At 36.3% G+C, this 23,220-nt stretch overlaps 1 protein-coding gene and 1 non-coding gene across 26 annotated transcripts in view; both read right to left on the bottom strand.

Moving 5' to 3' along the window:
* Window positions 1-18,394, bottom strand: part of TIA1 (TIA1 cytotoxic granule associated RNA binding protein) — a 30,469-nt gene extending 12,075 nt beyond the window's left edge. For 4 of the 25 annotated variants that reach the window (XR_002824403.1, XR_002824406.1, XM_004369236.2 and 1 more), the window contains exons 1-7: window positions 18,006-18,259; window positions 10,401-10,497; window positions 8,706-8,804; window positions 8,129-8,183; window positions 7,924-7,956; window positions 6,600-6,687; window positions 3,373-3,448 (exon numbers count right to left, since the gene is read on the bottom strand). Coding sequence is in view for 13 of the 25 variants with exons in the window: in XM_004369236.2 (XP_004369293.1) it covers window positions 3,373-3,448; window positions 6,600-6,687; window positions 7,924-7,956; window positions 8,129-8,183; window positions 8,706-8,804; window positions 10,401-10,497; window positions 18,006-18,031 (474 nt within the window). In the remaining 12 variants the exon portion in view is untranslated. Of the gene's footprint in view, window positions 1-3,372; window positions 3,449-3,775; window positions 7,174-7,199; window positions 8,084-8,128; window positions 8,184-8,705; window positions 8,805-10,400; window positions 10,498-18,005 lie in introns of those variants that run through there. The other 21 variants (XR_002824411.1, XR_002824412.1, XR_002824402.1 and 18 more) reach the window with 16 other exon arrangements.
* A 182-nt stretch (window positions 18,395-18,576) lies between these two features.
* Window positions 18,577-18,647, bottom strand: TRNAG-CCC (transfer RNA glycine (anticodon CCC)). The gene has a single exon. It is a non-coding gene; the product is annotated as a tRNA-Gly (tRNA).
* Window positions 18,648-23,220: the final 4,573 nt, after the last annotated feature.

Genomic DNA, 23,220 nt, shown 5'->3' with positions numbered 1-23,220 from the left:
AGAGAAACAGATTTGTAAGGACAGTACTGAATATTCATTTAAAGTGTGACCATGAAATCGGAAGTGCAACCAGCTGATTCAGTTGTATGATTTTTCTCCAGCAATATTCAGTTACTTCAGAGCAGGCAAAGAAGTTGAGTTCAACCAGTACTAGGGTTTTGCCTAGCGTGCACAACACAGGTGGAGAGGCAATGGAGTCGAGGGTTACTGCAATCAGGGCCACAGCACTGCATGACACCAAAGAGTGCCAATCATTTCACAAATTTTACAGAAGCAGACATACAGACTCAGGAAAATGAAATTACTCAAAGTTACATCTATCATAATAACTTTCAGGATTCAAATCCATCTCTGGTTGACTCCAGAGACTATACGCAGACATCCTTTGCTATTTGACTCTATTTACATTAAATATGCATTCAGCAGTGATTTTTTTTATAGAGGAGTCTATATTCCAAAATTTGAAATGGTAAAAAATGAGTTTACAGCCCACCCAAAAACTCAAATCTACTTCTTCAAATAGCAGCAAAATCTGAAAATCTATGTATCAATCTTACAAGGAACACACATTAATTGTGGCTATCAATCCATTGTACAAGGTATTTTTCCACCTTTCCAAAATATTACATTGAGAAATACAGTAAAGTTTTCAGAACCAACTACACTCTCATAGTTTTTATTTACTCATCTCACAGAAAAAACAATGCTATGAATGGTATATGGGACACCTACTTAGTCAAGTTTACATCTTTTCACCTCTCAGTATGTATTATCATTTCCAACTTTTCTTCTAATGCATAGGTTTTTCCCAACCTCTTAGGCTTACCTACTTTCTTTGCAGGTTTTCTACTATCTTAGAAGATATTTTTACTTCATATAAGGAAGGTGATAGTGATGATGCATTAAACATTTAAATGATATGATCTTACTGTGAGAATAGCTGACTACAATTACAGTACATTCTACGTTTTCTTGCCTGGACTTATGAGCCATGTAAACATTTTTAGAGCAGATTTTTTATTTGGATAGTGATTTTTGGGCAAAAATGGTTACAAGCTGTTGCAGCAAGTATCTGGATAGTAAAAGTTCATAGTGAGGGACACTGGACATTAGTTCCAATGCACAGACACAGGAACGAGAAAAACATGACAGTCTGACACTATCTGGCATAGCTGCAAACAGATGTATTTTACAAAAACCCCAGAAGGAACCACTACCTCATAGCATATTACAAAAATTGATGTTTGTAAATCTGACCTGGAGTCAACAGGAAACTATATTTATACACATACACACACACACACACACACACACACTCCATTTACTAAACTAAGAAATGTCTTCCTAAAATACATTTCATACTATCAAAAACTTGTAATGTCTCATCCTAAGGCACTCTAACAGAAAAGGTATAGTGTCTCATCCTAAGGCACTCTAACAGAAAAGGTACAGTGTTTCTATACTTAATATCGACAACTACTAGTCATAACATAAGAAGCCTTGGTGGTGCAAACAGTTAAGCGCTCATCTGCTAACTATGAGGTTTGCGGTTTGAACCCACCACAGCTCCCATAAACATTATGGCATAGGAAACCCTATGGGGCAGTTCTACTCCATCATATAGGATAGCTATGAGTTGGAATTGACTCGATGGCACACAACTACAGTCATAACATAAAGGTAACACAATAAAATCCAAGGTTAATGAAATCTTGGTGTACACTCCAAGATCAGTGCCTATGAATTCTCCCACTATATACCCCTATATTTTTGAAAGTGTGATATCTTTGATTGTTTTGAACCTTCAGTTATCATAGTTGAAGAGTTAATTTTTTATTTAATTATTTGAATAAGTAACACATTTATAAAGTTCAGACATCAGAAAGTGCAACACAGTGACAGAAGCTTCCCTCTCTGCCCCTATATATCTTATCATAACCCACCTACCCAAGCAGGAAACCCTATCATAAGTTTCTTGTTTGTCCCTGCAAGAGAAAAAGGAAACTCACTCTCTCTCACACACACAAGCGCACACACACACATACATACGTATGTCACACAAATACATTCCCTTCCTTTTCATACAAATTAGCCTTCCACCGAACAATATACTGTAGAGATCTTTTCATAATTAATATTTAGAGCTCCTCATTCTTTTTTTTTTTTTTTTTTAAAATAATAGCTGCCAACAGCCTCCACCATACTGAGTCCAGCACAACCAGATGGTGCCTGGCTACCACCACTGAGGGATCTGACAGGGATCACAATAGAGGGTCCCGGACAGAGCTGGAGAAAAATGTAGAACAAAATTCTAACTCACAAAAAAACACCAGATTTAATGGCCTGACACAAACTGGAGAAACTCTGAGAGTACGGCCCCTGGACACCCTTTTAGCTCAGCAATGAAGTCACTCCTGAGGTTCACCATTCAGCCAAAGATTAGACAGGCCTATAAAACAAAACGAGACTAAAGGGGCACACCAGCGCAGGGGCGAGGACTAGAGGCAGGAAGGGACAGGAAAGCTGGTAATAGCGAACTCAAGGTCGAGAAGGGAGAGTGTTGACATGTCGTGGGGCTGGTAACCAGTATCACAAAACAATATGTGTACTAATTGTTTAACGAGAAGCTAGTCTGTTCTGTAAACCTTCATCTAAAGTACAATAAAAAAACCAAAAAAATCAACTGCACAGGATTATATTGTATGGAGGATATTCCGAAGATTTTATCTAGCTGTCACACTAAATGTGAGCCACTTCCTTCTTTATACACTCTCTCCTCATATCTCCATTTGACAAACTGCACTATCCTTCCTATTGTCGGCAAAAAAGAGAAATTTCAAGCCCGTGCAAATTCGTGTTCAGTAAATACTTGCTGAATGAAAGAAACAAATGATAAGAAGTCTTCAAATACATTAACATATAATTTAAAAAAAAGAAGTCCCCATACATTGAAACATTTTCTATTAGCTACTTTTAAATTACTGTGGTCATATAACAGGGAGATAATGTATTAAATCCATAAATGAGATTTTTAATATCTACTTTTGACTATAATTTTAACGTCTTTACTTCCTGTATTTCAAAAACTTTTTTTTATCAGTACTTTGCATGCATTGGGTGCTAAATAAATGCTTACTAGAGAAACAGATTTGTAAGGACAGTACTGAATATTCATTTAAAGTGTGACCATGAAATCGGAAGTGCAACCAGCTGATTCAGTTGTATGATTTTTACCAAATTACCAAATTACCAAATGAGAGTACTAACTATCAATGACATTAACATACGGCAGATGGAAGATTAATAATTAAAACAGAGTATTTTCATTCTCCACTCTTAAAGCACTACACATACACTTCTTACTGAGCTCACCCATTTGTTGAAAAAGGAGACAAAGCCATATCCTTTAGACTTTCCTGTTGCCATGTCTTTAACCACTCGGGCATCTCTGAAATCAGAAACAATCAGAAGTTTAGATTTGCAAATTGTTCTCTGGATATAAAGTGAGAATTTCATACATAACTCATTTTCATGTTTCACCTTCATTAAAGTGAACCTTTAATGCAAATTCGCTGTTCATTCTATAAAATTTATTACGTATTAGCAAGCGAGGCTTACTTTTATAAACATGCAAATCAATAACTTCTTAAATATATATGTATACATTGTACAGAAATTTCCTCCCACTTCAAAATTTTTTTTAAACTTCAAATATTAAGCATGGTGAAAGCAGCTATTCACATGAATTATTTAACCACTTACAGGGTTGACAAGGCATATTATATGAATGGCTTTCTTTAACCATGCAATTTTACATTTGCTATTTGACACTATGTTCTACCTAATCATTAAAAAATTAAAATAGAAAACTGGAAACTAAAAGAATGAAAAAGGTATAATTCCCTACGTTAATTAAGTTATTTCATTTTCTCAGATTAATTTATACCCCCCTTTTGGACTATGGGTAAACTGATAATTTTGAGAACTTGATATTTTCAGAAAAGTTAAATCACTGAAGAAAACTACTAGACACACACTTTAGCTTTAAACTTTACAACAAAAGATTTTATACTGAATTTTATAATAGCAATCATATAAGATTGATTGGAAACTACAAGATATAAAAGCAAAATTTTAAAAAGTCAGAAAGTAAAAAAGCACGCCAACATTTATCCACTGTGAACCGTAGCTTGTAGTTAGCCAGGGCAATTCTGTCCATTCTTCAGAGACACTCTGCAAAATAACCAGAGCCCTATTATTTGAGATTGAGTAAAAACCCAGCCATGATAGCTAAAACTCCATACCTCAAAAAATTGGACTCAAACTGTGCTTCACAGGCAATCTGCTTTTAAGTTAGCCAGGTATGTCACAATGCTTGTTCTTTCAGGACACATGAACAAAACAGGCACTTTCACAACAAAAACCCAAGTCAGAAAACCATGCAATGTAATTTTATATTAAAGTATATATAACCATATTTTAGGTCATTTTAGGAGTGATTTGTTAAGTGTTTAGGGTCAACAGGACAAAAAGGTGATGGTGAAAAGGGATAAGGAATGCAAGTCACTTCTCAATATGTAAAAATATTTATTAAATTATCTGTATGGTACACACACGTGCATTTAACTTGGTAGCTGATTCACTTCTATACCAAAATTTGCCATGCTATCCTAAACTCAAGGAACAGGAAAAGTTTCAACTGTATAAATTATGGAAAGTACTACAATAGTTTTTATACTAAATATTCTAATAGGCCACCATTATTGCACACCTTCTGTAAACCAAGCACTGTTATAGGCACTCTACAGAGAACATCTCATGAGAACCCTACAAGATAGTTATCAGTTTATCTCCTTTAACAAACAAAAACCAGCCAAATGGTTCTTTTAAATTTAGGAAAGCTAACCCCTTGTATAGCCTAAAGCTCAGACATGTGTAATCTCTACTAAAAATTATAAAACTTAGAGAAAGGCCTTACCAAGAAACAAATACTATTCATACCAATAATCATAGAGGGCTATAAGAAAATCTACAGTCTAAAAAGATGATACCAACATATTTACCAAAAACAAATTATTGATCCATAATTAAAGGTAATGAAATTACTAAAATTTAAATGTCAGTTACCTTAAACCAACCAAATGTTAAACAATTTTATCTAATCCTTAACTAAAATACCTGTGCTTTTTCAGAAAAGCTACTTCAACCAAAATGAAAGCACGGGAGAAAATGGCTACTTAATCTGTTAACAAAAGTCAGAAAAGTTTTGTCTTCTTAAAGTTTTAAGTTTCAGGAAGCCTTAGCCTTGAAAATATAATCAACTCTTATTCATTTCTCGCTGAAAGGATTCTCTGAGGAAGGAGCAGTCAAAGATCTAGATCAGGGTTCTTAGTTCTATGACTACTCTGACAATCAAAGGAAACTTACAAGGATTTTCCACACCAAAATAAAAATATACACAAAATTTTCCATACAGAGATTTGTAGAGCCCTTCAGAGACCAAATGTTTGTCTAGATACTTGAAAGCAAGCTACATTAGCAAAACCCTGCGACAGATTAAGAGGAACAACCAAGAAATTAAAACCTTCCTTATTTTCCTAATCAGTTCTCACAAAGAAAAATGTCATCTAACACCACAGTCCATTTATGAACCCTAATCTTGTGAATGCCTTTAAAGTTGGCCCCTCATTTACAGCCATTCCTTTGTCATTATGTTTCGTCATCTTCTTACCAATGAACTACAACTCGTCAAATGAAAACTCCCTAAATTCATCACTAACACTAGTGGCAATTACTTTCCAGACTCCTCATCGTCTTATCTCTGCTGGTGATCTGTTCATCGAACCAAATGACAGCTAGGATTTCCTTTTTACTACTCTTCTAGCTAGAACAATAATAAAAGCAACCAGAAGCCCTAAAAAATTCTAAATTCAACAACTGCTTCTATTCTAAGAAAGCACTATAATCAACTTGTTATTCTCACTCTAATATGGTATACTTTTCAAAATAATAAAGTTCTTCTATGATGAATGCTACTTTGAATGAGCTATTTACAAAAGGCCTAAAATGTATGATTAATAACACAAGCAAGACAGTGCTTCACAAAATACTGAGACATTATTGTTTTAAAAGTTTAAAAAAAAAAGGTAAATTTCTAAGAAATGTCATTTAATAACTTTTTTAGGTTGGACTGTTAAGGTTTCTTTTTTTAAAAAAAAACGTATTAACACAAAATGCATGGTATCATAGAAGTGCCCAAGGGTCTAAATTCCTTAGTCATAGCACAAGTTTACTAAAGATTATGACCAAGCTAGAAAGACACCTATATAAAAAACTATAATATGTACAATGGCAAATATGTTTGTTTGAAGTTAATGCTAACTGAAAAAGGATTTAAAAATTAAAGACCAAAGATTTGTTCATCAATGGGAAAGTAATCTTTTGCTGTTATCTACCTGAACAGTCTCTAAACAACATAATACATTATATTCAAGTGTTAAAATTAGTGCTCAAAATTCACAATAGAATTATTTTCAAATTACTTCTATATAGGATTGCTTCTAATTAAAAGCATTCTAAATTTATCTTCTGTTACTTACGATATTCTTCCAAATGGTGCAAAAGCAGCTTTTATATCTTCAGTTGTAATTTCTGGACTGAGATCACCAACAAAGACATGGAAATGATCTTATAAAGGGAAGGAAGGGGAAGTGAAAAGAAAAATAGAACTTTAGAATTTAAAAAAGACTAAAATCTATTCAATAAAGTATTCTTAAAATAATTTGTGGGTTACAGTAAAGCATACATAAAACACTATCCTATAGCTATACAAATCCTATCAATTTAAAACATAATGAACCAAGGTGACAATACGTAAAGATTCTCCTAAAACTGTGATATACCTAACTTGAAACCGACAGTTATATTTCTGACAGCCAATTACTATACTGCTCTAAGGATATAAACTAATAATACATAACAAGTTTAAGTAATGTAAAAAATTTAATGACTTAATTACCATGCTAATAGTAATTATTTACTTTTATTCAGCTTACCACTATTTTAAGGCTTTACAAATTACAATAGTGGTATTGTGAGTTATGCAGACTAGATTGGCCTCAGTTAAGACAATTTACTGAAGCTAGCTACATGATATACTTGGTTTAACCATATTTTGTGAAGAACAATCAAAGAAATACCTTGCATTGCAACAGTTTGATGTTAAAGTATTTGACAGTTTTCTCAAAAGCCAACAGTTTTGGTTGCCCAGACATTACACCATTCAGTTTATGTGAATCCATGTGCAAGTGAACTAAGACTGAAGGCAACAGAATGAAAACAGTAATCCCTTCACTTTATATCAGTCATTAAAAAAGCATTGGAGAGAAATACGATCCCATATCTGAAGTTTTTTAAAAAAGACAATTCTCAAAAAAAAAAAAAAAAAACCCAAAACACTTAAAAATAGTTGAACCAACACTTCAAAATGGACATATATACAAATTTTGATAAAGTATATTTGGAAAGAAAAGTTACCCCTATTTGGCAGGCCTTAAGCAACATATTGGGTTGCCATTTGGGAAACACAGTTTCAGGAGCAACTCAAGCATTCTGAAGATCTGGGTATGAAGCATAGATCGTGACCTCAAGGAAGCAGGGTACCTTGCCCTTTAGTTGATGAAAGTATTTCTAAGACATCAGCTGCTATCAAGGGGGTCAGAGAGCTTGAAATAGCACCAAAGTAGTGGACAAGCCACACTGGGTCAACACTGGGAAGAAGGGGGAAAAATACTGCCAGAGAGACAAATAGAAATACGACCCCCTCCCTCCCGCCTCCCCCCAATATCAAACAAAAAAACTTCAGGTGGTTAGTGAATACCCTTTTCAAGAGATTTCATTTTATGTTTAAGAAGATACAATTACCTTGTGAACGCTGTGTGCTGACAACGGTACTACCTGATGACAAAGATTAGATTTGTTCTTAAATTTATTAACACAAACACATTAAATCATATCTTAGGATAACGATCAAAACATTACTGCAAATACGTATGATGTTTATATGCTTTACAATAAAACTACTGTGTACAATATAAACAAAGGTTCAAAGAGTATAAAATATACTTACTGCTTGTATCTTTCTTTTGGCTGCTGGGAGTTGTTGCCCAATTCACTTTGACTTCCTAAAAAAAATTTTTCTACATTTATACTCCATAAAAATAAAGCTCAAAATCAGATATTATTAGATTTACATCTAGGATCACATAGGAAGGTATATGTTTGAGATGAAACATTCAAGGGGATAACAGTTCTGGTCAGCTTCAATACTAATCTTTTAACCTACACTTATACAAGCAATGTTGACAAATCCTAATTTATATACTTCTCTGTTAACATGCAATTAATCTTTTCTAACTTAAAGTATCAGTAACTTTTTTCCTCTTTCACTCCTCCCCATTAGCATCCAATATTCCCAGCCATTTCATCCAAGCTTTAGTAAACAAATACTTGTCTTTATCATGTACATTGCATCATGGAAAATATTAACATAAACACAGGCCTCTGTCCTCTTAAAGCTCTATCCCATCCTTTCTATATTAAATATGAATAACTGTCCTGTTGCTGTGAATATAATCTAAAAAGGAAACGAAACTGTATATAAAAGTTTCCAGCACAAGTCACCTTCTTTAATTATGACAGCTTACCTTACCCATTATCTTCCGCCCATTCATAGCAGCTAGTGCTGCAGCTGCATGACGATGCTCATAAAACTCCACAAAACAATATGGATCATTTCCAGCTGTCTGTTGGAGAAGAAACACAAAAGCCATTTTTAAGCTTTATACTCCCAATTCCTGAAAATCAAGCAAAAAATTTTTTTTTGCCAAGTTTTATACAATGTCTCAGGCATCAGGCCATGGAGAATGAAGGGTCCCTTCCACAAGTAAATTTTTAGATAATGAAGTAATCACTTAAAAAAATGAATTATTATTATATAAAGTTATCTTCTTCAACAGATTATATTATACTATATATATGAGCCCTCAGTAAAGTTTCAGAATGAGCTTTAGAATATGGACTTTCTGTCATCAAGTTTTTGCCTGCTTAGAAGCCTTTTAAAAATTCTCTCCTCTTTGCTGCCAGTGTTCCAGGTAGTTCAGGTTATATGATAAATGAAGCCTGGAAATTTTATTGTAAATTAAAGAAGGAGAAAAAACACTGGATATCTTATACTTAAAAGTGTAAAATGCCAATTTACATTATAGTCCATTTTTAATTCTTTCCATCATCCCTAAGCAAACTGTTAAAAGAAACAAATCCAAAAGACTACAAAGCTACTAGAATAAATATATTATTTTGTTTCATGTACAATTAATGGTTTAAAAATGTCACTGGCAAAGATTTTTAAGAATTTTAGAGTAAGGAGGCAACCAGAAAATTCATGACTTTGGGACCATCTATTATTTTACTTAAAAAACAATATAAAAATGTATTTTTTAAACTGTGTAATTCAAACAACTGCTACGCTTAGTGGGAATTCTATAACAAAGATCAATGTTGACAGGCATCAGAATACACTTACAAAAAGAAGCTTGCGCTTAAAAGTATGGCAAACGAATAAAAAATAATGTTCACTTAATTCGTACCCAGAAAAAAATCGTAACTTTTTAAATAAAAAAATCTAAGCATATATAGTATCAGCTTTTACACTCCAAGGGAGCGTGAAATTCATAAATGTGAATGAATATCAGTCCAAAAGTGTGAACAGACTAGAATTTAGATTTGAATTTTAAAAAATTGTTAATGTAAATCTTTGAATGTGCCAGCCAAAGGCAATCTAACTAGTTTTTTCTGTAGGTCAAGCAGCCATTAACAATCTGCCTAGTGATTTTTTTCCCCAGGGAAATATCTACAATGAACCAGATAGGGAGAGAGACTAGCAACATGCAAACCAATGCAGAGGACTAATATTTAGGTATATCGATCTGGACTTATATCTTTGCTTTATGTCATTTCTTCATACACAAAATGGGAATAACATTTGTTTTATGTTTCTGTTGAGGATTTCTGATAATGCATGTAAAATAACTGATTTCTACATTAACCAATTTACACTACATATAAAATAAACAATTCTGATGCCCTGATGTACCTTAAAACAAGAGCCTACGTATAGTTCTCATTTGCCTTAGACATTTGCTTTAGAAATGACAAGGTCTATTCTATTCTCTTTCTCCTTTTATTTAGTAAAACAAACTCAGTGACCAAAACTAATTCATTATAGATTCACTAAAATCGCTATGAATTTAGATTTTACAAACTAATTTAAGAGTTCCTGGAAATAATGGCTTTAAGTAACGTATAAAAAAGAAGAAATTAACTAAGTAAAATACCCTTACATCCATAATCATTTTGCAGTTTTTACAAGGTCCAATTTGGCTAAAAAGCTGGAGAATTAGAGCTTCTGTCACATCTCTGGAAAGGTTACCAACATACCTGAAACACAAAGAAAAATAATTTACCATTTTAAACATGCTTCTTTTGCATCAATACTTTCTAAAGTTGTTCACTGAAAAATGAATTTTGAGATTAAGCAGATCTTTGGCTTAAGCTATACTAGCTGGGAACAGCTTATGAAAGTTTGCAAAAACTTCAAAATCTCTTTCAAAACAGATATGAAATATGTCATTTGCAAATATATTAGACACTGATAGTAGAGTGCAAGGATCATTAATGGATGTTAAAAACACTGTGAAAGGTTGGTGAGGAAATGGATACTCACACGGTGCCAAAGTTATCTCACAAATTGCTTACTAACTGCAAAGAAAAAAACCCATTTTAAAAATGGAAAGCTTTGGCTGTTACCACTCTGACTCAATGATCAAAGTTTAAATGACACTTAAAAGACACTGACAACCAAACACAATGAATGACCCTCAACTAGATTCTGGATGATTAAAGACAGCTATAAAAACATTTTTGAGACAAAGGAGTAAATCTTAATCTGGACTGGAAAGCAAATGATACTACAGAATTATAGTTAATTTCACCAAGGGAGACAATGATATTGGGGTTATATACAGAAAAATGTCCTTTTTTGGAGATACACGCTTAAGTACTTAGGGGTGAAGTGTTGGGATGTCTGTAATTTGGGTTGAAATGGTCAGGAAAGAAAATACATGGCTCAAATAAATATGGCAAAATGTTAACAACTGTTGACACAGTGGTGGGTATACTCATGTTCAATTAGTTATTCCTTTGAAATTTTTCATTAAACAAACATTAGATAGAAGAGGAGAAAAGGGCAAAAAAAGAGTGAACAAGAAGAAACAGTATTCAAAGTAGGAAGAAAATAAAGTGAATATAGTGCCAGGGAAGCAAAAGGAAGACTATTTCAGCAAGGAGAGAATGGTCAATAGAGGAGAATGCTTCAGAGAGGTCAAATAAAAAGAGGATCCAAATGTCCATTTGACTTGGCAACAGGGAGGTTTCATTCATGATCTGGGCCAGAATAAGCTGGGTAATATGCTGGGCTCAGAAGCCAGAAGTGCATGGAAAAGGTAGAAACAGATGCTTCAATGAGTCTGCTTAAGCTACTTCACCAATCTTCAATTAGTAAAGCTATACAATCTATGCCAGTATCAATTCCTAAGGAGAAGTATTACCCTATGTGTCAGATACGTTATTACTGACCATAGGACAGGATCACAGAGCTGTTTATCCAGCAGAGCTTTCATTAGGTTTTACTTAGTAAGCTACCATAATTAAAGATGTAAGCTGCTTGACTCTGGAGCAATCTCAAACATTTTCTGAGCATTTACATGCATCCAGGCATTAGGGAGGGCAAAAGAAAAGACAGTGTCCTTATCTTGATTGGCTGGATAATACAAAAGAATTCATGAATACAAGATAGTTATCACGGTAATTTGGATAGTACAACCTACAACTGCTAGGAAATTGATTATTCAAGATCAGTTGAGAATTAAAGATTCTCATCCACTCTGAGAGAACGTGAATTAGGATGTGATCTAGGTCTTAAAAGGCTTTGCTCTAGGGTAGTAGATGGAATATTACAGGTAGGGTATTTACAATAGGAGGAAAGGCAAGAGCAAAGGGGCAGCAATCAAATTTCTCACACTCCAGAAACCACTTTGTAAATGTGAGAATTTAAAAAGCATCTACACATGCTCCTTGGAGAAAGAGCTCCTTTTAGGGCTGGCACAGGGAACATACAAGATGAGCATGGATGACCCTGGAGTATCCTGCAGTACCCAAAATGAAGGAAGTACTTAAAAAAAAAAAAGATATTGCTGCAGGCAAGATCCACCCATGGATGCTAAACATTAGCTAATAAAACTTTAAGGAAAAACAGAGTATTTGCATAGTCTCAAAGTATCTCCTCAAAAACATTTAATTATTGGTTTAAACCAATGAATTGGTGGTTTTAACATACGTCTGCAAATTTCTGATATATCTTCTACTAGGAGGTAGAGCTTAATTCCCCTCCCCTTGAGTGTGAAATGGAGCCCTGGTGGTGCAGTTGTTAAGAACTACGGCTTGCTAACCAAAAGGTCAGCAGTTCAAATTCACCAGCTGCTCCTTGGAAACCCTGTGGGACAGTTCTACTCTGTCCTGTAGGGTCACTATGAGTTAGAATCAACTAGACAGCAACAGGTTTGGTTTTGAGCGTGAGACAGACTTAGTGACTCACTTCTAACCAGGGCTTCAAACCGGTTCTTCCTGGTTCAATCATGGCTGAAGAAGTGACACCAGAACAGACCTGAATTTTTAAAATTTGGGTGAACTGCAACCATAACCGGAACAGGAAAAATCATAGGTTGAAGCCCTGCTAGAAACTTAATCTCCCTTTTAGAAAGCAAGGGCAGCATATGCGTTGCACAGCAACCAAATCTCTGGCCCACTGGATTTTGTGCAGAGTAGGAAACAGTGATGCCCCACGCAAAGATGGCTGCTGACCACTCCTCACTCTCCTCAATCTTGGCAATAATCCAATCTCACGCATCAGGCTCCTGAAAGGGTTCGGTACACCTCTTCCGAGTCTCCCATTCCAGGGCTTCGAATGGAATGGTTCCAGTTATGGTTCCAGATCACCCAAACTGTAAAAATTAGGGTCTCTTCTGGTTTTGCTTCGTCAGCCATGACTGAACCACTGTGAACTGGTTCACTGTATTATCAGAGAAACCTGAGAGACACCACCATAACCAGGTGATCAAAATGACCATCACTAGTAATAAGACATACTGATAATATGAACCCCCCAATATGATTAAAAGGGTTTATCACTTCTGTGGTATCTGCCCTCAAACCCTTAACTTCAGACTGGAAAGTCTGAAAATCATGAGAAAACAACAGAAAAACTTAATCTGAGGGTCATTCTACAAAATATCTAAACAGCCAGCACCTGTCAAAAGTGTCAAGGTCATGAAAGATATCTCCTCACAAATTAAAGGAGACTAAGGAGAATGACAACTAAATGCAATGTGGTATCCTGGACTGGATCCGGGTGTTTAAAAAAAAAAAAAAGAATTTTTGTAGAGAAACTGGAGAAATTGGGACAAATTCTGTAGTTAACAACACTTCACTTGGAGATCAGACCATACCCATAAACCAGCCTGAACAAATGTATCTAATATTATGCCTACAGACATTAGAAGGGGTATCCATGCTCTCAAGACTGTTCTCATTTTTATTTATCTTTTACAACAAACTAACATTTTAGATGACCTACACATTTGCAAATAAGCCTACTTACTGTTGACTTGGAGCCCTGGTGGTGCAGTGGTTAACAGCGCTGCTGCTAACCAAAAGGGTGGCAGTTCGAATCCACCAGCTGCTCCTTGGAAACACTACCGGGCAGTTCTACTCCGTCCTATAGGGTTGCTATGAGTCAGAAACGACTTGATGGCAATGAGTTTGCTTTTTTGGTTTTATTGTTGACTTCAAGGAGTCCTGATGGTACAGTGGTTAAAGCGCTTGGCTGCTAACCAAAAGGTCTGCAGTTCCAAGCCATAGGAGAAAAGTCTGGCAGTCTGCTCACTTTTGGAAACCTATAGGGCAGTTCTACTCTGTCCTACAGGGTTGCTATGAGTTGGAATTGACTCCACGGCAGGGGTTTTTTTTTTTTTTGGATATTGTTGACTTCACTCGCACATCCTACATCCAATCCACTGGTAATTCCTCTTGCTCTGTTTTCAAAACATATCCAGAATCTAACCACTTCTCACCTCCAATACCATCCTGTTATTAGCCATTGTATCTCTCACCTGGATTACCTGTCAAAACCTCTTGACTAGTCTACCTGTTTCTGCCCTTTTAAAGATTAGGAAGGATAATATCACTCCTCTACTTAAAACTCTATGGTTTCCATTTCCACTCAGATAAAAGACAAAGCCCTCCTAAGGCCGTATATGGTCTGGTATTCTCTCCCTCGCCTATCATTCCCTCACCACTCTGACCTCATCTTTTACTCTCCATGTTCACTCTCCTCAGGCTACTCTCCCTCACCTCCTTCAGTTTTCTACTCAAATGTCACTTATCAAAGAGTGGCCTTCCTTTACTATTCTATATAAATTAATACACCCCCATCTTCATTACCCAGTATTATTTTTCTGCATAGCACTTATCATCATCTAACATAATTATTTATTTGTTCACTGTCTCCCCCTCTAGAATGTCGGCTCCTGAAGGGTCTTGTTTTATTTAATGTTGTATCCCTGGCATCTAGAGCAGTGACAGCCAGGTGGTATGCTCTCAAATGCTGTTAAATGAATACATTTCTAGCATATTCTTAATTACCAACAGTTACAAATAGTTATTTGGAAATAGCATATTATCCAATAATTTAAATATCTCATTTTAGTCATATATGCCTTCAATCTAATCATTTGATAAGAGTAATAAGAGGGAAAAGGCAAATTCAACTCAATCAACACAACAGAAGTGCTATTTTATACAAGTTATAAGGCCAAAGGTGTATGGAGGGAGTAAGAATGAAAGATAAGCATGGGGTGACAGAAAAGCAAGGCCTACATTAGCATACACCAATTATTTAGATGCAGGCTTTTAAAGATGTTCTACAATTTATAGATCCACACTCTTAGCAAACATGAAAGCTGTGCAATAATTGTGTAGCTATCTCAAAAAAGAATGAGTACACGTAAGCATTTGAGAGTAAATCACACAAAGGATGTTAAAGACGCCTGGATTTGGGAGAATTAACTTCCATCAACTAACACTTGCAATATCTTTCTAGTCCGGTGTGTAGCTTCTGATTAACAAAGTGAATGATTTTAAGGTGACCAACGGCCAATTCAGACTCACTATATACATTTTATTATGGAAAATTCTAATTTATACATGAGTGTAGTAGTATGTTAGAGCCCTGGTGGTGCAGTGGTTAATAGCTCAGCTGCTAACCAAAAGGTCAGCAGTTTGAATCCATCAGCCACTCCCTGGAAACCCCATGGGGCAGTTCTATTCTGTCTTATAGGGTCACTGAGTTGGAATCAACTTGACCACGAGTGTGGTTTTTTAATAGTGGTATGTATACACCACCCTTCCAGTCACTACAAATGTTTGAATTTAGCAACTGATCCTTGATTATTCCTCAAAATAATCTTGCAGTATAAATTTCTTTAAGAAAGTTCTTCTCACAATATGCTTCCAAAGTATTGCTGACAAGAAATTGAATACTTGCAGTCTCTAACTTACAAGGTGATGATGCTTGGACACTCAGATGTGGCAAATGAGGGTATTTCCTCTGACCCATTTAGGTACACAGGTGGTACTGAGATTCAGACTACATCTTACCCTCAAGAATGAGTAAACTCTTAATTCACTGCTTAAAATTGTACCAGTTTTTAAAACAAATTTACTGATCACTTACCATGGGCCAGACACTGTGCTAGGTGATAAGAATATAGCAAAAAGTCCCTAACTTCCAAGGCTATTAAAACAAACATTTTACACTAAAGTAAAAACACCAATAAAAAGACTACTCATACCTTAGGGATTAGCAGCTACTCATATTTAATCAAGATTGGCCCAACTGCAAGAATGGGAGTTGTGGTTAAGGAAGACAGAAGCAGGGAAGAGCATAATAGGAAATTTTAGAGCATGGAATACGCCAGGGAAAAGATAACCTGAATGGGTTAGTCTAGTGAGGGCTATAAGGCAAAATTAGTCTTAAGTGTAATAGTTAAAAGATGAGGACAGTAGCAGGATGAAGAACAAAAATGTATATGATCTTGGGTGGTTTACTTAAATTCTAAGCTTAGCTTTTCCTCAGCTGCAAAATGGAATAATTGTACCTCAGAGTTCTAATGACGATTAAACGAACAAGTAAAGCACTTAACACACAGCCTGGCACATAATAAGCATTCAATAACTATTTGTTGAATAAAACTTCCTTCATTATTTAACTACCTGCTTTTGTAGACTGGCCTGAGAAAGCTGAAGCTGTCTTCAATATTTGATATTCCCAAATCAACATACTAAAAAGATTGTTTCCAGATATTTCTGGCAGTTTCTGAAATTAAAAAATTTCAGAATATAAGAACCTTAAAAGATATTACAAAAAGATGAGCAGTGCTTAACCTAATATGCTGGTGGCTATCATACTTCTAGCCAAGAGGCAAGGGGAAAAAAAGCAATAAATCCAATGGTTTTTAGGGATTCATCAACAGAGAAAATCTTTCAAGAAACAAAGGTCATTCACTAATTGCTGCATCCTATTAGAAGGATATTTCAAGGTAACTAGCAGAGTATCAGATAAACTAGCAGAACATGTATTAATCTATTAAGAAAACAAGCGTGACTGTATTTCTCATATAGATTACAAATATTAACTTAAAATGGAAACTTTTTTAGAGATGAAAAATAACTACATTGTATTTCATAACAGCTGTAATATCTATAAAGTTACAAAAAGGAAGCTAAAATTGCATTTTTAATGCATAAATTTCTCAAACTGCCAGTATTCCAGGAGTAAGACAAAGAGCCACGTCAAGAACTCACTGGGCTTTTTCTTCTTTTTGAGAAAAGCAACAAAGACAACATCACCTCTTCCAATAATACTTCGAAAAACAAAGGAGAATGCAGTGGGAAGTTACACGACAAACAAAATATCCCAAGATGAGATCATGTAACATTACCTCTGAAAATTCTTACAGACTTGACAAAATGTTAAGGTACTTAGCAACTGTTGCTTCATAAAAACTGCCCGCTCGTAACATGTCAATCACGAGTAGCAAGGGATTATAAAAATGGATGAAGTCCACCTCCCTCAGTTGATGTAAACCTTCGGGTGAGATTTCCATTTTTAAAAAACAGTTTCAAAATCCTTGGGAGTTATCCAGTTAGATTTTTTTTTTGGTGGGGGGCGGGGGATGCTACACAAGGAAAGCCAAAGAATGGTTAAAAAAATATATTTCGCTTTTTTCCCCAGTTGGCAACTGCGAGAAAAAAGTTTACCTCATTGAAAATAAGTACAGGCAGCCTCAAGAAACAAAAAATTCTTATCAACAAGAAGAAAAGGAAAGAAGAGTTTCAGGAGGAAATCAAAGTAAAATTAAGGAGAGAAGGCTTTAAAGATAAAGAGGCTAATCAAGAGGGGGGGCGGGAAAAAAAAAAAAGAGAAGGAAAGCACAGGGGCAAAAGGAAGGTTCACCGAGTTCTAAAATGAGGTTTGAATGAAAAAGTCCTTTCGCCGGGCCTGAGACCACACAGGGCCCGAGGCGAGGCCAAAGGCCACGCTACGGTGTACTTGAGGCGAAGTGACTAATTTAGAGGGTGAGCCCTGTCTTTCACCTCGTCCTCTCACAGCCCGGGTCTCGGTCCCTAAGTATCCAGATATGTGTTAAGGAGAGAGGAACCGTGATATCGCGGCATCCACGAAGAACAATAGGCTGGGGAGAGATGCCGGGCCGAGGCCTCCCTCCCGGACGACCCCCATCCCTCTACCCTCATTGCTGCCCCAGACTCACAGAGTCTTGGGCATCTCGTCCTCCATGGCTGCTGCTGTCGCGGCGGGGCCTCCGGGTCCAGGTCCCTACTCTTTACTACCTCCCCAACCTTTTGAGCCGCTATGGCTGCAGAATAGCGGAGTTTCTCGGCTGACCAGAGTTTACTCCGCCTCCTTCCTTGGCGGCAATTACAGTAAACCGCCCGGCCCAGCGTGAACAATGAGGCCCCACTACAAGATGGCGGAGAGTCGGGAGCCTAAGAGCAGCCAGCCAAGTGACCCGAACCGCGCAGGCGCAGAATAACCTCGCACCCTCACCCTCCCGGCCGCTAGACTACACCTCAATCCATAGGTTCACTTGTTGCGCAGCCGCTCTTCCGCTAGACGCTGGGGCTGTTTCAGACTGCGCAGGCGCATGGGTCAACTATTTTCAAAGACTTGAGTAGACTTTTTTTCTTCAATTTTATAACTTTTCAACGATGTCATAATAAAATAGAAATCTGTAGGGAAAACAAAAGTTCTAGCTGTTTCCAGAAGATGAATTGTTAACTAAGTTGGCAGTTTCGCGTTTTAAGGAGCAGGAACAAAAGCGCTGCGCCGCCCGGGAATCGAACCCGGGTCGCAAGAATGGGAATCTTGCATGATACCACTACACCAGCGGCGCGGGTGACAACTGTTTCCTCTGAAATCCTTTAGGAGGAAATATGGGCAGAAGCTCGCTCCGTGCAGAGATGAACGCTGATGTATATTAATATATATTATTCTTTCATTCATTTAAAAATAAACGCTTATTCAGAGCCTATAATGTGTTATTTTCCATAAGAAACAATTTATCTTTTCTCATCCCAATACAGTTGAATACCTTCTCTGTACAGAAAATCTCAAAATGTTTTACTTAAAAAGGTAAGGGTCTTCATTAAGGAAAATTTGCTTTGATAATATTAACGACATATTTGAGAGCAAGGAAAATATTTACAGATCTTTGCTGGCTTTTTATTGATATTTGCATTTCTTTGGAATATGCAATGTACAAAGTATTTAAGAAATAGTTATTTAACTCAAATTGATCACAAGAATATCAAAGGCAAACAAGTCAGAAAATGTATCAATTTCAGTCCTCTTTCAGAGAGCAGAAAAACTAGTGTTCTGAAATTTTGTTCAGCGTACTCATAATGCATTTCTTATTGTATTTTATGTTAATGCGAATTATTATTTTTTAAACACAGGAGAATTTACACATCCAAAAACATAGTATCCCTTTCAAAGTAGTTCTTTTATATTTTGATCTATTTTTGAATGTCTATTTTTCAAATTGTCTTTAGAATCCGTGGCACATTCTTCTGATTATATTCAAAGATATCAAACTTTAGTCTTTTGAGGGGGAGTACAGTAAACCGTGGAGCCGTGGTGGCCCCGTGGTTGTGTGCTTGGCTGCTAGCTGAAAAGGGCAGTAGTTCACATCCACCAGAAGGTAAATGTTAAAAGCATTTTTTAAAAACGTGTTTATTGAGATATAATTCACATACCATACAATTCGCTGATTTAAAGTATACAAAAAATATATATATATAAAGAGACGCTCAACCCCAGTAGTGTTAGAGAGATGCAAATTAAAATGAGGAGATACCATTTTTCGTCTACGGTATTGGCTGGTTTTTAGTATATTCACGGAGTTGTACAACTATGACCACAATCAATTTTACGACATTTTCATCACCCAAAAAGAAAACTCTGACCAATTAGCCATCACTCCTCATTCTCCATTCCACTCTACCCCCAGACCACTAATCTTTCTGTATCTATATAGTTGCCTACCCTGGACATTTCATATAAATGGAATCATACAACATGTGATCTTTTGTGACGGACTTCTTTCACCTAGCATAACGCTTTCAAAGTTCATCAAGTTGTAGCAAGTATCCGTACTTCATTCTTTTTTATCGTTGAATAAAATTCTATTGCATGAATATAGCACAAGTATTTCTTTAAGCTTTAAAAATTTTTTATTAAATGCTTTAAGTTACAAAAGTAATGCTGTATATGCTTATACTGTCAAGTCAAACAACATAAATATGTAAGGAAATGATCAATAATTCCCTCCTTCTCCCCCTCTTGAGGTATATTAATTAATATTAACAGGTTAGTCTGCAAGCCTCCATATCTTACTTTATGTATAAACATGTAAGTACGGGATTTTTATTTTAAAGAATGTGATCTTGCCATGGATATTACTTTGCAACTTGCTTTGCTCACCTAAGCTTACATTATAGCTATTCTGCAGTTCCAAGTGATACAAATCTAATTCATTGTTTTTTAATTGTTGCAGAATAGTCCATAGAATGAGTGTACCATAATTTATTCAGTGGTAAATGGTAATTAACCACCAATGGTATTGATGGACCCTCAGGTTACTCCAGGTTTTTTTCTGCCAGTACAAACAGGCATCCTTGTACATCTAACCTTATGAACTGGTTCTTTTATTTCTGTAGGATAGTTTCTCAAACGTGGGATTGCTGAATTAAATGATAATCTTTATAGAAAATGTTTTCTAAAGAGGTTGTAGTAGTCATTCACACTTCCGCCAACAATGTTTGAAAGTCAGTCCCCAAGACCCACCCTCCACCCAGTCTCTCCTGCATTAAGATGTTATCAGTCTTTTTAATTTTTACCAATACCATAGACGAAAAACAGTATCTCCTTGTTTTAATTTGCATTTCTCCAATACTACTGGAGCTGAGCATCTCTTTGTACGTATGCTTTTTGTGTCCATTAGCACTGTCTTCTGTGAATTTCCTATTCGTATACTTAGTCCATATTTATATTGAGTTGTTTACCTTAGCAATTTGTAGAACTCTTTATATATGTTTGTGATATTAACCACAATCTTGTCTGTCATGAGTGGCAAATATTTTTCTTGTGCATTATTTGTTTTTCAACTTTTATAATTCTGTCTTTTGCCATGTGTCTTAGTCACCTAGTGCTGTTATAACAGAAATACCACAAGTGGATGGCTTTAACAAAGAGTTTATAGTCTCACAGTCCAGTAGGCTAGAAGTCTGAATTCAGGGTGCTGGCTCCAGGGAAGGCCCTCTCTCTCTGTCAGCTCTGGAGGAAGGTCCTTGTGATGCATCAGTCTTTCCTTGGTCTAGGAGCATTTCAGTGCAGGAACCTCAGGTGCAAAGGACGCGCGCTGTGCTCCCAGCACTGCTTTCTTGGTGGTATGAGGTTCCCACGTCTCTCTGCTTGCTTTAAGACATCTTCTAATCTCGTAGACCTCATCAATATAACTGTCACTAATCCATCTAATTACATCATAGTGATAGGATTTACAACGCATAGGGAAATCACATCAGATGATAAAATGGTAGACAATCATACAATACTGGGAATCATGACCTAGCCAAGTTGGCAGATATTTTTGGAGGGCACAACTCAATCCATGACACCATGTTAAATGCTCAAGTTTTATGTAGTTAAATATGTTTACCTTTTCTTATACTGCTTCTGGACTTCCTGTCTTGCTTAAGAGAATAAATATCATTTAGAATATTTAAATAAGAAAAGAGAGAGAGAGAGAGATGTGAGGTAGTAAGAAAGTATGAGAATACTTTTCTTCAAGGTGGTTTCAAAGAAGAAAAAAGATGTATGGAGCAGCGGTAGAATTATGGATCTGAGTGTTTAAGGGGGACTACCTTTTGAACAATACTCCTTTAGATAAATGTTAATTTATTACCTTATTATTATACTTAAGATATATGGTAACATATCCCCCCCCATGATTTTCTAAAAATATTTTTGAGTTTCAATGGCAGTATTATTTTTGAGAGGGCAAGGTTGCAGAATGGGAAAGTCTTTGATAACCTTCCGCTTTGCAAGTTTTCTGTACTGTCTCTTACTGAGGTACACTTTCAGTGAATTCTTTCCCAAGGTTACAGTAGCAGAAGAGAAAGTTTCCAAATATGACACTTGTATCAAGGTCACTGACGTAGCTAATTCTAATAAACCAACAAATACCGGTTGAGGGCCTACCAGTGGCTCAATGGTTAAGCCCTTGGCTGTTAATTGAAAGGTTCGCAGTTGGAACCCACTCAGCTGCTCCATGGAAGAAAGACCTGGCAATCTGCTTCCGTAAAGATTACAGCCAAGAAAACTTTATGGGGCAGTTCTACTCTGTCACATGGGATCTCTATGAGTTGGAATGGACTGAAGGATTGTGGGCTTAATGTAGTTTGAAAAATGGAGCGTAAAAGACACAAACAGCCTCCTTGCTGTTCCTCAAACATGCTGAGCATTCTCTTTGCTTGGTGAATTCTTTCCCCAGAAATTCACATGGCTCACTCCCTCATTTCCTGCAAGCTTTTGCTCAAATGCCACAAACTCAATGAGGGCTACCCTGACCACACTATTTAAAATAGCAACATATTTAAAATGTATTATTATTTAATTATGTCTGTCTCCCACTAGGATGTCAGCTCCATCATAGTAGGATTTTTTAAAAAAAAAAAATCTTTTTTCTTTACTGATTTTTCTCAAGCACCTGCCACTTAGAAGGAACTCAATGAATATTTATCCAATGAATGAATGCTTTTTGCCCTGCATCTTCTACTCCGTTTCTCTTAAGTTCAACCCTTCTATGCAACTCATCTTCTTACTATCCACACTGCTGTTCATGTGTATATATTACTTTTTCTTTTTTTGTGTGGGGGGGGTGTATTATAATTATGAGGAGCCCTGGTGGAACAATTGTTAAGCGTTCGGCTGTTAACTGCAAGGTTGGGATTTCAAGCCCACCAGCAGCTCGGAGAGAGAAAGACCTAGCGATCTACTCCCATGAAGATTACAGCCTAGGAAACCCTAGGGGGCCGTTCTACTCTGTCACATGGGGTCGCTATGACTCGGAATCGACTGGACAGCACACAACAACAACAACAACATTATAATTACAGAAATGGAATCATATAATACTCATCACTCACCCATCAGCTTTTCTCATTTAACAATACTAGGACAATAGTTACAGATCCAACATTCTTTCTAATGCTTGCATAATGTTCCACCGAGTGGGTGCACTATTTCTGTTCATATCTGTTACTACTTTTCCATTCCCTTAGCCTTGGACCACCCATCCCAACTCTTTCCCTCAGTTTTCCTTTAACCTGGCACCATTTATCCATTCACCTCCTATATAAGAATCCCCGGAACATAGTGATCACTCAGTAGGTATTTGTTGCCCCCTT

The sequence above is a fragment of the Trichechus manatus genome, unplaced genomic scaffold (assembly GCF_000243295.1).
Source record: "Trichechus manatus latirostris isolate Lorelei unplaced genomic scaffold, TriManLat1.0 scaffold00004, whole genome shotgun sequence".
Lineage (NCBI taxonomy): Eukaryota > Metazoa > Chordata > Mammalia > Sirenia > Trichechidae > Trichechus > Trichechus manatus.
This window is presented reverse-complemented; position numbering and strand designations above follow the sequence as displayed.